Source organism: Crotalus tigris, unplaced genomic scaffold, assembly GCF_016545835.1.
Source record: "Crotalus tigris isolate CLP2741 ecotype Arizona unplaced genomic scaffold, ASM1654583v1 scf7180000019078.1875890, whole genome shotgun sequence".
Classification (NCBI taxonomy): Eukaryota; Metazoa; Chordata; class Lepidosauria; order Squamata; family Viperidae; genus Crotalus; species Crotalus tigris.
This window is the reverse complement of record NW_024097364.1, coordinates 997063-1009845: the sequence shown is the minus strand read 5'-3', so window position 1 is coordinate 1009845 and position 12783 is coordinate 997063. Positions and strand designations below refer to the sequence as shown.

The window sequence follows — 12783 nt, the reverse complement described above, 5'->3', positions numbered from 1 at the left end:
ACAGAGGAAAAGTATTGGTCTTATGGAGAGAAACTCTAGGGAAAACCTTTTCAGAACAAAGCAAACCCTGAAAATATTTATGCTCAAATAACATAGTACATGTCACAGTATGTGACAATACTTGTCCAATATTTTTTTTCTTTTAAACAGATTATCCCGGTGGGGAGCAATTTGTGAGTGGAGACGTAGCAGGAACAGTGGCACTTCTGTTTCCTGGCCTAACATTTTCCTCTTTCAATTCACTGAATAAAGCTGTTTTTTTTTACCCCCTTAGAAAGTTTCAAACATATATTTTGTCTCTGCAAGTGTGACCTGAAGGTAGATGACTGGGACTGAGAAATGGTGGGAGTGAATACTAAGTGTCCTTCATCTACTGCTCCCAAGCATTACATCAAAATTATATCTCTTGTTTGGAAAGTATTATCAAAAAAACAAAAATCCATTGGCTGATTTAACACACAAGTCATAATATGCCTTGTTTGGCACTTAATTGAGGCAAAAGCTGCCACCGTGATATATAAACCAAAGTTTATGGGGGGTATGAATTATGACTCCAACTAACAAACCTAAAAGTTTGGAATAAATTCTGCTATCAACCATATAAAAAGCCTACAAATTGGAGCACTTAATCTATAAGAAAGGGCCTACTGAGAAACATTCCTAGGACCGATTCTCCTTTGAGAAAGATTTGGACAAGTCTTCCTTTGGAGCAGTTGACTCCGTCTGATCAGCCCAATGGTTCTCTGAGGCAGAGCAATTCACTCCACTAAGACAGCAACACACAAGGTGTGAAGCATGTCATCAAGGGAGGCTGACTATAGACTGCTCAGGTTTAGGAAATAATAAGGAAAGTAGTAAGTAAAAGGCAGATGCTTGGCTTAGCTCATGTTATGGTTTTATGTTAATCTGGTTAACAGCTCAACTTTGTCAGCACTGTTGATAAGTTGATTTTTCTCCAGGGCTTAACAACATCTGCACACACAAAGAGGCTAACTAGTAACCAAGGCAACACAAGCCAAATTAAAAAAGGGGGGTGCAGAAATAACATACAAATCCAGAAACATTCTTTCTGCTAGCTCTGTCTCTATGTGCAGAATTGGGAGAACAGAAGCAAATCCTCTCACTTGTCTCAGTAGAGATGATCAGCAATAATCACCAAATTGTAACTAATTAATGTGTACGGTTTGCTTTGTTAGAGAAAGAGGAAGATCTGCCTGCTTTAAGTAACCTTTGAAGGAAAGGAAAAGAAAAAGCAGGCTGCACTTAAGCAAGGCCTGAGTCTTGTGATTCTTGTTTGTGTAAAAAGAAAACCCACACTCTAAATTAAGAGTTTGAAGGAGAACACCAGCATGTCTTTTAAGTCCAATTGTCTGTGCCAAACATTAGGACGTAATATACTACATCAGAAAGCTTGGTATAGCAGGAGAATGTACAGTGCAATGATTTTTTAAAAAGAAACACAGTGCCAACAAGTTGCCACACATACAGAAAGACTAGTACAAGGCAACCTCTCTTTCACAGCAGGAAGCATGCTTAAAAATAAAGTGATTGGCCAAAGAGTTCTCTTTCCCAGCCTGTCTCATGTTCACAGGAGGAAGGAGGAATGAAACTTCAAAACGTTCTGGAAATAAGGAAATAGTTGCAACAAGGGAGAAGAAAAAGAAGGAAAGATTATTCCCAAAAAAACCCCAACCCCAGATTATTCTGACTGGCCAAACTTTTTCAAAGTTTTATTTTAAAAAAAATATTTTAAAATTAGAATAGCTAAGCAGCAAATTGAGTGTTGATTCAAAGTTGCAAATCAGAAGCTGGTTGCCTCCGAAATAAAGCAGTATCTCATTCAAAGGAGACTGTTCTCCAAAATTATGTTCGGCAAGAAACCAGAAAAGAATCAGACCAGGGAAGCTTAGTGGTGCTTTCAGATGAACTACAATTTATAAACTGCCCTGAAAGTGCAGTTGGGGAGAAAAATCTTCACTCCTTCCTTCATAATACAGCATTCCTCTTCAAATTTAAACTAGGTTAATTCTTATTAACTTATCTATAAGAATATGAAAGCAACATTTGCAACAAATTATAGGAGTGCTTTTAAAGGCCATATAGATTTTATTTTGGAAGTGATTATCCTGAAGATCCACTTTGAGAAAAGACTGAAAGGTGATAGAGCTGGGGTCTCAGTTCACACTCTTATAGATTTTTGTTGGAGGTGTGTCTTTACAACACTCCCTGGATCAGAGGTTTCCATACACCAGGTCAGCAAGCAACTATCCATAATATAGAATTGGCTTGAGAATTTCTGGCTGTTCATGTTGGAGGCCTAAATCCAATGGTACTGACTTAAAATCTCATGACCTACTGAACAAAGGAAGACGTACTCTTTTAGACAGACCCTTAAGAACTTACTCTGGGCAGATAGCAATAGCAATAGCACTTAGACTTATACACCACTTTAGAAGCAGTCTTACAGAGTCAGCCTATTTCCCTCAACAATCTGGATCCTCATTTTACCGAGCTCAGAAGGATGGAAGGCGGAGTCAACCTTGAACCTGGTGAGATTCGAACTGCCAAACTGCAGTCAGCCAGCAGTCAGCAGAAGTAGCTGCAGTACTGCATTCTAACCACTGCGCCACCACAAAAGATACTACTTTCTGCTTGGCCTTTCTGCGCCACCACAAAAGATACCTACTTTTTGCTTGGCTTTTTTCCAATTTAAGCCACTCTTTGCTTCCTGAATGCAAGAGTGGACAACCTTCCCACTCCCAGCCTTCTGAAATGCATCCAGAGCATATGAATTCCAGCTTTGAACTGGAACTGTATTTTCTGACCTGAGCGGGCTTGAGACCTTCAGAGTAGATAATCTCTGCTGATTAGTTCTATTCTGGTGGAAGCCCCAGGTCCAACTGGTGCCCTGCCAATTGTTTGTTGGTTTTCAGTCTTGCAACGGATGCAATTATGGCCTCTTAAGTCCATTCTTGACCCTAGAAACTCATGCTACATTCAACCCTTTCAACTCCCAATAGGCACCCCACTGATTTCTGCTCAGCTGGATGAAGCTTGCTGTTCCTGCTCTCCCCCCCACCCACCCACAATAGTGCAAAACTTCCCTTCCTTTTACTTTTAAAGTAAAAATAAGCTGAAATATTGCTACTGTATTCTTATACAATACAATAGCAATATAAGAATATTACTACTTTTTTTTTCTACAGATCAGTGCTTCTTTCTACAACATTTCCACAGACATAAAAAAAGGAACGTGGGAAACAAAAGAGCAACCTGTTCCCCACCAATTATTGTGACACTGAAGCTGCAACATACCATAGGGCCTGCATTAGTATCAAAGGAGATCCTAAGAGAAGAGGTGTATGTGTGTGTGCGTGTAAGCATTACTGAGCAAATCACTGTAAGTCAAGTAATGTAAATAACAATCTAGTCAAACAAAATGCAGAGGCTATGTAAGATGTGTCAAACAAGCCAGTATCTTTTTTTCCCCCAGAGACAAAGCAGATCATAGTCCAATACATCTCCAGTTCCTGTTGAGCAGAATAAGGAAGCATCAGGACTGAAAATGGCAGGGAATAAAATGGCTTTCTAAATGTATTGCCCCTCCAATCAAAAACATTTCCTGCTTATTAACATCTCACTACAACTCACGTGACAGTGCCATGAAATCCAACAAGAGTCCATGCAGCCGAACGCAAGTAGCTCTCCAAGAGCATTGCATAGATAATTCTTTATACTTTGTTTCAGAACATTTGCATACGTCTCCAGCCTTCCAGCTAAAACAGGAGCTTTCTCACCTGGGCTGATGTGCTACGGAGCTTCTGTAGACCATTTTCTAATCGCTCCATCTTTGCTGTTAGTTCGTTTCTCTTTTTAAGCAGCAAATTTTGGTATAGTTTGATTTGCTCCAAGAACGACTTGGGGGTGGTGTAATTATAACGACGTTCGTTAGTCAGGTAAGAATAAGACATCTCATTAACACTGGTATGAATGTAAGCCATGAACTTGCTGATAGATTCTTTCACGGGAGGCTTGTTCATGATGAGGATAATCAAGAGGATAATGACAATAAGAACAACGTTAAAAGAGAAACTATTCCAAAGTCAGTAACAAAGCAGTTTGACTGAGTTTCACGGATACATCTTACATAAAGCACCGGTTACCAAATTGAAAAACATAACATTCTAGGACTGTGGTGGCGAACCTATGGCATGCAGATCCCTCTCTGTTGGCACTTGCACCATCGCCCCAGTCCTAGGGCCTTCAGCTGCGTTTTATAAAACCTTTCCGCTTTAGGCTTCCGCTGCCATGTGCAAAAAAAATAGGTTCAATCAATCAATCGATTTCAACTTCTCATGGGAAAATAAAGATCTCGCAAAGTTGGGATTGATTGATTGAACTTTTTAGTCCCACCCAGTCTGCCGTTACCACCGCAGCCACACACCCCCAATGGGCCACACTCACCCAATAGGCCACGCCCACCAGGCACCCGACAATACATAAGTGGGTTACAGGTTGCAGTTTGGGCACTCGGTCTCTAAAACCTGACCCCTGGATGACTGTCTTTGTACTGTTTGTTTGTTATGTTTTATGTGTTTTTTTATTGTTAGCCGCCCAGAGTCCTTCGGGAGTGGGGCGGCTTATAAATTTTAAAAATAAAATAAAATAAATAAATAAATAATAAAAGGTTCGCCATCACTGTTCTAGGAAATACATGAAACTCCTCATCAAGAATTTCCTGATTTTGATATAATGTGTGAAACCCAATTAGATTGCACTGCATTATTTGTAACTTCAAAAATATCAATTTTATGCATTTAGTGTTGTAGTCCAATTAGTTCCTTTACATTGCCCTTCCTCCTTTAATTGTTTTTCCCCAAACAGCAAACCTGTGATTCAGGGTGGAAGTGAAAGATCAGACCAAAGTCACCCAGAGGTCTTCCATAGTTGAGGTGGGACTTGAACCTTGGTGTCCACAGTCCTAGTCCAACAGCTGAACCACTACATCACACGGCTGGAAAATATCTGCATATAAGTACACGCTACTTGTGTAAAGATGGGGTGAGGTAGCTTTTTCTCTTTGTCTGCAGCCATAAGGTGCCCAGAAGCACCAGACCTGCCTTTCAAAATAAACAGCTGTTCAACCTTGCAGCTGAGGTAAAGCGTTTGACGTGCTCCTAATATTCACTTACCTCAATGCCTCCTGTCCCTTGCAAGAAGCGCAGGCTGACTGACTCCAGAGCTTCCTGAGGCCACTTGTGGAACCAGTCGATCGCCGTGCAGTTCACAATGGCTGGAAACTTCCGGCTACGAACTCTCAGTTTATTCCCCACTGGAGAAAAGCAAAGTGCCACCTGAGGAAAGTAGAACAAGCACGGAGGAAAACAATACGAACAGGATTAGGAAGGTCTTCGCTTTGTGACTTTCAAAACTTTCAAACTATTCTGAGATTTCCAAAGATGCATGGCTCAAGATTGTTGAAAGGAAAGCATTTGAGCAACAAAGATGATCAGGAGACTGGAGGCTAAAACATATAAGGAACGGTTGCTGGAATTGGGTATGTCTAGTTTAACGAAGAGAAGGACAAGGGAGGACATGATAGCAGTGTTCCAGTATCTCAGAGGCTGTCACAAAGAAGAGGGAGTCAAGCTATTTTCCAAAGCCCCTGAAGGCAGGACAAGAAGCAACGGGTGGAAACTAATCAAGGAAAGAAGCAACCTAGAACTAAGGAGAAACTTCCCAACAATTAGAAGAAATAATCAGTGGAACAACCTGCCTTCAGAAGTGGTGAATGCTCCAACACTGGAAGCAGAGGAAGCTATGCTGGCCAGCCTTAAGTCCCTGTGACATAGACATTTCCCTTCTAAACATTCTTGCATGACTGGTAGTGAGCTTTCTTAGGAAAGTGAATGTCTAAAGGCGCAGAAGAACAGATCTAAGTGAACTGTCAGAAAATAACTATATACGTCCATTTACCTACAAAACAAGCCATCCTCTGTTTTTCCATACAGCTGCTGGCTTTCCAGGGAACGTGGGTTCTTGTGGAGCTTCCTGGGACCTGTCTCCTTCATCATCATGGTAATGCTGAATGCATACTCAAGAGCTACTTAAAATGTTAAGCTCTGAACAGTATCCCAGCTTCTGTCTATTATAGTCTAATGAAGAGAAGGATGAGGGGGGACATAATAGCAGTGTTCCAGTATCTCAGGGGTTGCCACAAAGAAGAGGGAGTCAAGCTATTCTCCAACGTGCCTGAAGGCAGGACAAGAAGCAACGGATGGAAACTAATCAAGGAGAGAAACAACCTAGCACTAAGGAGAAATTTCCTGACAGAACAATTAATCAGTGGAACAACCTGCCTCCAGAAACTGTGACTGCTCCAACACTGGAAGTTTTTAAGAAGAGACTGGACAGCTGTTTGTCTGAAATGGTATGGGTTCCCTGCCTGAGGAGGGGGTTGGACTAGAAGACCTCCAAGATCCCTTTCAACATCATCATCACCATCATCATCGTCATCATCATTATTATCATCATCATTATCATTATTATTGTTATTATTGTTGTTGTTGTTGTTGTTGTTGTTATTTTCTTGAGAGTGAGAATATTCCTTGAGTGATTATTAGTGAAGCAGGGTGTTACAACTATAACAGAAAAGTGATTTTTTTTTGAAGGATACACAAGAAATAGAGATAGGCAAAGCTTAGGACCTAACTAACTACATCCCACCAGGAGGAAAGTCAAAGAACAAGAGCTCCATGCTTGCATATTTGGGAACCAAGGCGGAGAGAAGCAATACTAGGACTAGTTTCTTATGGACAAAGAATGGTACACAAAGTGGGAACACAAAGAATTCCCTCATTATCTACACTGTTCTTCTGGATTGCTCTTTAGTCATGGTCCCACAGCAGTTAGAATGCCGTATTGCAGGTTAACTTTGTCCACTGCCAGGAGTTCAATCCTGACCAGCTCAAGGTTGACTCAGCCTTCCATCCTTCCAAGTCAGTAAAATGAGGACCCAGATTGTAAATTCCCTAAAGAGTGTTGTAAAGCACTATGAAGAGGAATAATAATAATAACAATGATAAAGTTGGAAGGGACCTTGGAGGTCATCTAGTCCAATCCCTTGCTCAGGCAGGAAACCCTATACCATTTTGGACAAATGGCTGTCCAATTTCTTCTTAAAAACTTCCAGTGTTGGAGCATTCACCGCTTCTGGAGGCAGGTTGTTCCACTGGTTAATTGTTCTAACTGTCAGGAAGTTTCTTCTTAGTTCTAGGTTGCTTCTCTCTTTGGTTAGTTTCCACCCGTTGCTTCTTGTCCTGCCTTCAGGCGCTTTGGAAAATAGCTTGACTCCCTCTTCTTTGTGGCAGCCCTTGAGATATTGGAACACAGCTATCATGTCCCCCATTGTCCTTCTGTTTGTTAAACTAGACATACCCTATTCCAGCAACCGTTCCTTATATATTTTAGCCTCCAGTCTCCTAATCATCTTTGTTGCTCTTCTCTGTACTCTTTCTAAAGTCTCAACATCTTTTTTATATTGTGGTGACCAAAACTGGATGCAGTATTCCAAGTGTGGCCTTACCAAGGCATTGTAAAGTGGTATTAATACTTCACATGATCTTGATTCTATCCCTCTGTTAATGCAGCCTAGCACTGTGTTGGCTCTTTTGGCAGCTGCAGCACACTGCTGGCTCATATTTAAATGATTGTCCACTAGGACTCCGAGATCCCTCTCACACTTACTACTATTAAGCAAGGTACCCCCTATACTATACCTGTGCATTTGGTTTTTCTTGCCTAAATGTAGAATCTTACTTTTTTCACCATTGAATTTCATTTTGTTAGATAGCGCCCAGTGTTCAAGTCTGTCCAGATCCTCCTGTATCCTAAGCCTGCCTTCTGGAGTGTTGGCTATTCCTGCCAGCTTGGTGTCGTCTGCAAATTTGATGATTTCCCCATCTATCCCCTCGTCCAGATCATTGATGAAGATGTTGAAGAGCACTGGGCCCAGAACAGAGCCCTGGGGCACCCCACTACACACTTCCCTCCATGTAGATGCGGTTCCATTGAGGACCACATGCTGAGTATGGCCGGTCAGCCAGCTACGAATCCATCTGGTGGTGATGCTGTCTAACCCACATTTTTCTATCTTATCAAGTAGTAGGTTGTGGTCTACTTTGTCAAATGCCTTACTGAAGTCTAAGTAAATTATATCCACAGCATTTCTCTGGTCCACTAATTTTGTCTAAGTGCTATTGCTACAGTCAGAAACTTGTGCCAGAACAGTAGGTGTCACTGAAGTCACTTTTCCAGCAAAAAGAGCAACCCAGAAACAGTAAGGCACAGCACCTCAGCCTAGTTTCTATTATTTTTATTTTTCTTGCATAAACGTGTGATTATTATTTTTGTGTTATCCAGGATATAGACATCTCTCTTCCCCCTTCCCCCCACCCCTTTTACAGTATTTACACAGCAGCACTTCATCGATTGCAGATAAATTGTATAAAGGTCATCTTCAGAAACACCATGCAACAAAAAAGAGCAGGTCCTACCTTGAGTTGTCGTCTAACCCGATCAATGAAGAATTTCCAACAAGCCTCCCGCGTGTCCATCAGGCCATGAATTTTTACTTCATTCCTCATATTACTTATGATATTTTCTACTTCTTCATCAGGAAAAAGATCTGGAATTTCTCCTAGAAACACAGGATAACATTTGATTCATCACAAAATTCCATACCTGCAGCATTCCCTATCTTGCTGGAGACAAAGGAAAAGACAATTGAGAGAAGTAACAAATTCATTTCTTTTATTTCCAAGGGCTCTGATTCTGTAATAAGTGAAGAAGTATAGGGGAAGATAAAATGAAGGAATTAAGAAATAAAAAAAAATGATACATCTCTAGCACACAATGGGAAAATTGCAGAAGAATTATTTATCATTCCTGGCCTCTAGCTACAGTAACCTGCCTTATAACCAAGACAGAAACAGTGAAAAAAAAAACAATATTGTTCAGTAACAGCTACCACTGTATTTATGTGGTTGACGGGCATCTTTCAGCCTAGAAGTTGTACTGTAACTGCTTTGCTAGTAATGTATCACAGCTTTCCCTTTCCCGAGTCCCCTTTCTGCACTTGTGACTGGGACAACATCCTGCAATGTTGGCTGGGACTCTTTTTGGCCTGTGGACTCCAATGAAGTAAATAGGTGCTACCTAGTAGGTTTTCTGCCTTCTATGACTGCTCTGTCTGGCTCCTTCAGGAGGCATAGATAAGAATGTGTCTTGTTGGATCTGGGAGACAGACCTCTCCTCCAGGCCCTCCCTATCAATTATGACAACTATCATCTGGTATTCAACTTTCTTGAGATGGTGGTATAGAATTATAAATGATACTGTAGTAGCTTGGTAGTTGCAAAGCCCCCTGGAAGAAATGGATTAACTGGATCCTTTTCTGTCAATATTAAGGCTTAAACATGGAACAGAAACATTACTCACAGAAATTACTTTTCTCAGCACTTAAATGGAGGTAGTGTGTGCTTCCACCCTTCCTGAATCTCTCAATGGCATTTGATATAATCCTGCTTACAAGGATTGGAGACTGGGAAAAAATTTCAATGGCTCTATTCCTTTCTCAGTGAGTAGACTGAGTTAGTGGCTACAGGAGAATTCAGTCTGGTGGCCTTTTATATGTGGAGTCTGTATTATAGAATAGCATCCCTTCAGATATCAGACTCAGCCCTAATTATATGGCCTTCCAGAAAGCATTAAACACTGAATTATTCCAGATGGTCTTTGGAGGCTGACTGTTGTCTTATTTTTTTTTTCACTATACTCCTGTTATAGATGTGGTGATATAGGTATTATGATTTGTGTTGTCATTGATTGATATTTGTTAGCTTATTGTCACAGGTGGCTTAATGTTGATGCCTATTGTTTTAGATCTCGTGATGGATGTTTTGTTGTTTTGTTGTTTAGATGTAGAAGTTTTCCATTTTGTTACATGTTACATGTCTCTAAATGGTAGCCTATAAACTTACAGTTAAAAATTAAGAAATAAAGAATTGTTTCGCTTTAGTTAAATCCTGCCCCTCATTCTGGCCCCACATTTGAAGAAGAATTCAAACAAACTGGAATTGGTTTAAAGAAGCACAATGCTTAGAAATTAAGTTTTAGGAAGAGAGACTGAAGTAGCTGTGAACATTTAGCCTTTACAAGAGAACAGTGAACAAATATATGGCATCACTTTCAAATATATGAAAAGCTGTCATGTGGAAGATCAGGAACTATACTTTATTGCACCGCAGGATAATGGACTTAAATTACAGCAAGGCAGATTCCAGATTTTTGAACAGGAGCTTGATATTAGAACTTATTACCAGAGAGGCAGATATTCAAGCAAGTCTAGCCGCTTACTTTTCTATGGTGCTTTAATTTGGATTCTGCACTGACCAGGAAGTTGGAACTGATACTCTAAATGGGTTGCCTCAAATTTAGAATTCTAAGCAGAAATGTTTACATGCATATAAATAGAGCACGGGTGATGGAAACTGCTACATGGGAAATAACGGTGCTGGAAATTACATGTAAATTTGTTATATACATCTGCTAGTTTCGTGGTATAGTTAGACACGATGCTGTGCCCTATCCTTAACACAACGTGCTAATCCAAAGGCCAGGTTCCCACAACATGCTGAGCCACAACCCAACCAACCCAACCATTTCAGTCTAGCCAGCATGTTGTGTGAACTCAGACATTCTGGGGCAAGTTTTTCACAACTCTAGTTTCCTTTTTCCTACAAATGAAATTGAAATTGCTATGAATACATACCTGAAGCTAGCAAGTCATTTACCAGAACTAAGAATCTCTCGTCAGCCAGCTGAGTATCAGTCAGAAGGAAGACAGTGCCCACATTCTTCATTCCTGCTGTAATATATTGTGCTGCTAAGTCAGCCTGTAAGTACATGAATATTTCAGACTCCAATTTTTAGACAGCAGCTGTAAGAGGAGACTCAAGTCATCTTGGATACTATTACATTCAAAATTCATTGATTTCTTAGAGTCAAGATCACACTACTGATCATGGGGTTCATTGCTATACACATAACAATTTGAAGGAAATAAATAAACACAGTCTCCACTGTAACTGCCATTAAAGAATCTGTATAAAGTCCTTTTCATTTAGGAGACCAATCCCTACTATGGTGATGGAAACTTTTTTCTCTCTCTTGGAACATTCATATGCTTTTGATGTCATGGTTCTGACTAATGAAACACTTCAAAGAACTTCCAGGCATCTTATCCTAAAAAGTCTTTTTATTTATGTGACAAAATGTCGGCACGGCATGATAAAAGGACTTTTTAGGATAAGATGCCTGGAAGTTCTTTGAAGTGTTTCATTAGTCAGAACCATGACATAAAAAGCATATGAATGTTCCAAGAGAGAGAAAAAAGTTTCCATTACAATAGTAGGAATTGGTCTCCTAAATGAAAAGGACTTTATACAGATTCTTGACATTTTAAACACATCTTCATAACCTTGGTTTTTAATTTTAAAAAAGGTGCTAAATTCAAATTCCCTCACTATTTGTTGTGCTATCAATCTGAGGTGAACTTAGAGCAGAATCAGGTATTCTGAATTAAGCATTCAAGAAAGTTATCACCACCACGGTCCTAGATCACCTCAGAAAACAAAGGGGAAAGAGATACTCTTCTATGAAAATATCCTTCTTGGGAAAGTTACAGCTGAGCATTATTGCTCAACAAGTTTAGTTTACCAGAATAACTTTCAAGTAAACCACCCCTACATGTATTCTGAGGTAACATAGTTATATATATTCCTGGATGGGAGAGGGGGAGGAGAAGAATCCACATTTTTGACTAATGTTCTTTCAAAATTGAAGTCCTAACTAGGAAACTAGGAATTATTAAAGTAGTGTTACGATGTAAGAGCAGGGTGCTTTTTTGGTAAATCTTCAGTTGATATAGTGAAAATATTTACTTCCTGTAAAAATACATGTGCTTGTTATGCTGCCTAATGCACCAATAACTATAGGGATGACTTTGCAAGATCTTTTCCATAATCTATTTTGACTGTTCACTCTCTAGTGCCACTAGTGAACAATCTAATGAAGAATTGTAACTTTTTCCAATTCTTTTTCCTCAGTTCTGTTTGTCCCTGGGTACTGCCACATCCACAAAAATTACTCTTTTCTTTCGATTATTCTTATATCTGCTGTGTTGTATTCCAGGTGGCAAGCAGTTGTTATACGTAAATGACGTAAAATGTTAATGTCATCATTTTCAACCACTGTTTCAGTGTTGTGATTTTACCACTTTCTAAAAACTCAGAAATTATAATTTTTCTACAAATACCAATGCATTATAGAGACTACTCTATCATGGCATTCATTATAGCAAGTCCAAGAAATTTTGTTTATGGTTATGGTTATAGTTATGTGACAGTATTTATCAATTTAACATTTACATAAAGTCACAGAGACAGATCATCCATCAATTCTTGATTAAGCATCATCAATTTGGTAATAGTACTCAGCTATGCATCTCCTCCCTGGAATCGGCTGAGCTACATGGTTGACCTCATGTCCTAGTAGCTGGAAGCAATGAGAGATGTAGGAACAATGGGAGATGTAGGAACAAGCTCAGACTCACTTTTAGCAAGACTGAATGGTTGTGTATGTTTAAGCCTCCTGGTACTGAGGACCTTCTATCTTTGACCCTGATTGGGCATGTACTTCCTCATTTGGGTCTATTGAACAATC

General features: G+C 39.9%; 1 protein-coding gene across 4 annotated transcripts in view; it reads right to left on the bottom strand.

The window, feature by feature from the left end:
- Positions 1-12783, bottom strand: part of DNAH9 (dynein axonemal heavy chain 9) — a 232556-nt gene that overhangs the window by 90781 nt on the left and 128992 nt on the right. For all 4 annotated transcript variants that reach the window (XM_039359504.1, XM_039359501.1, XM_039359502.1 and 1 more), the window contains 4 exons: positions 10832-10955; positions 8556-8698; positions 5193-5354; positions 3798-4031 (listed from right to left, as the gene is read on the bottom strand). In XM_039359504.1, the coding sequence (XP_039215438.1) occupies positions 3798-4031; positions 5193-5354; positions 8556-8698; positions 10832-10955 (663 nt within the window). The remainder of the gene's footprint in view (positions 1-3797; positions 4032-5192; positions 5355-8555; positions 8699-10831; positions 10956-12783) is intronic.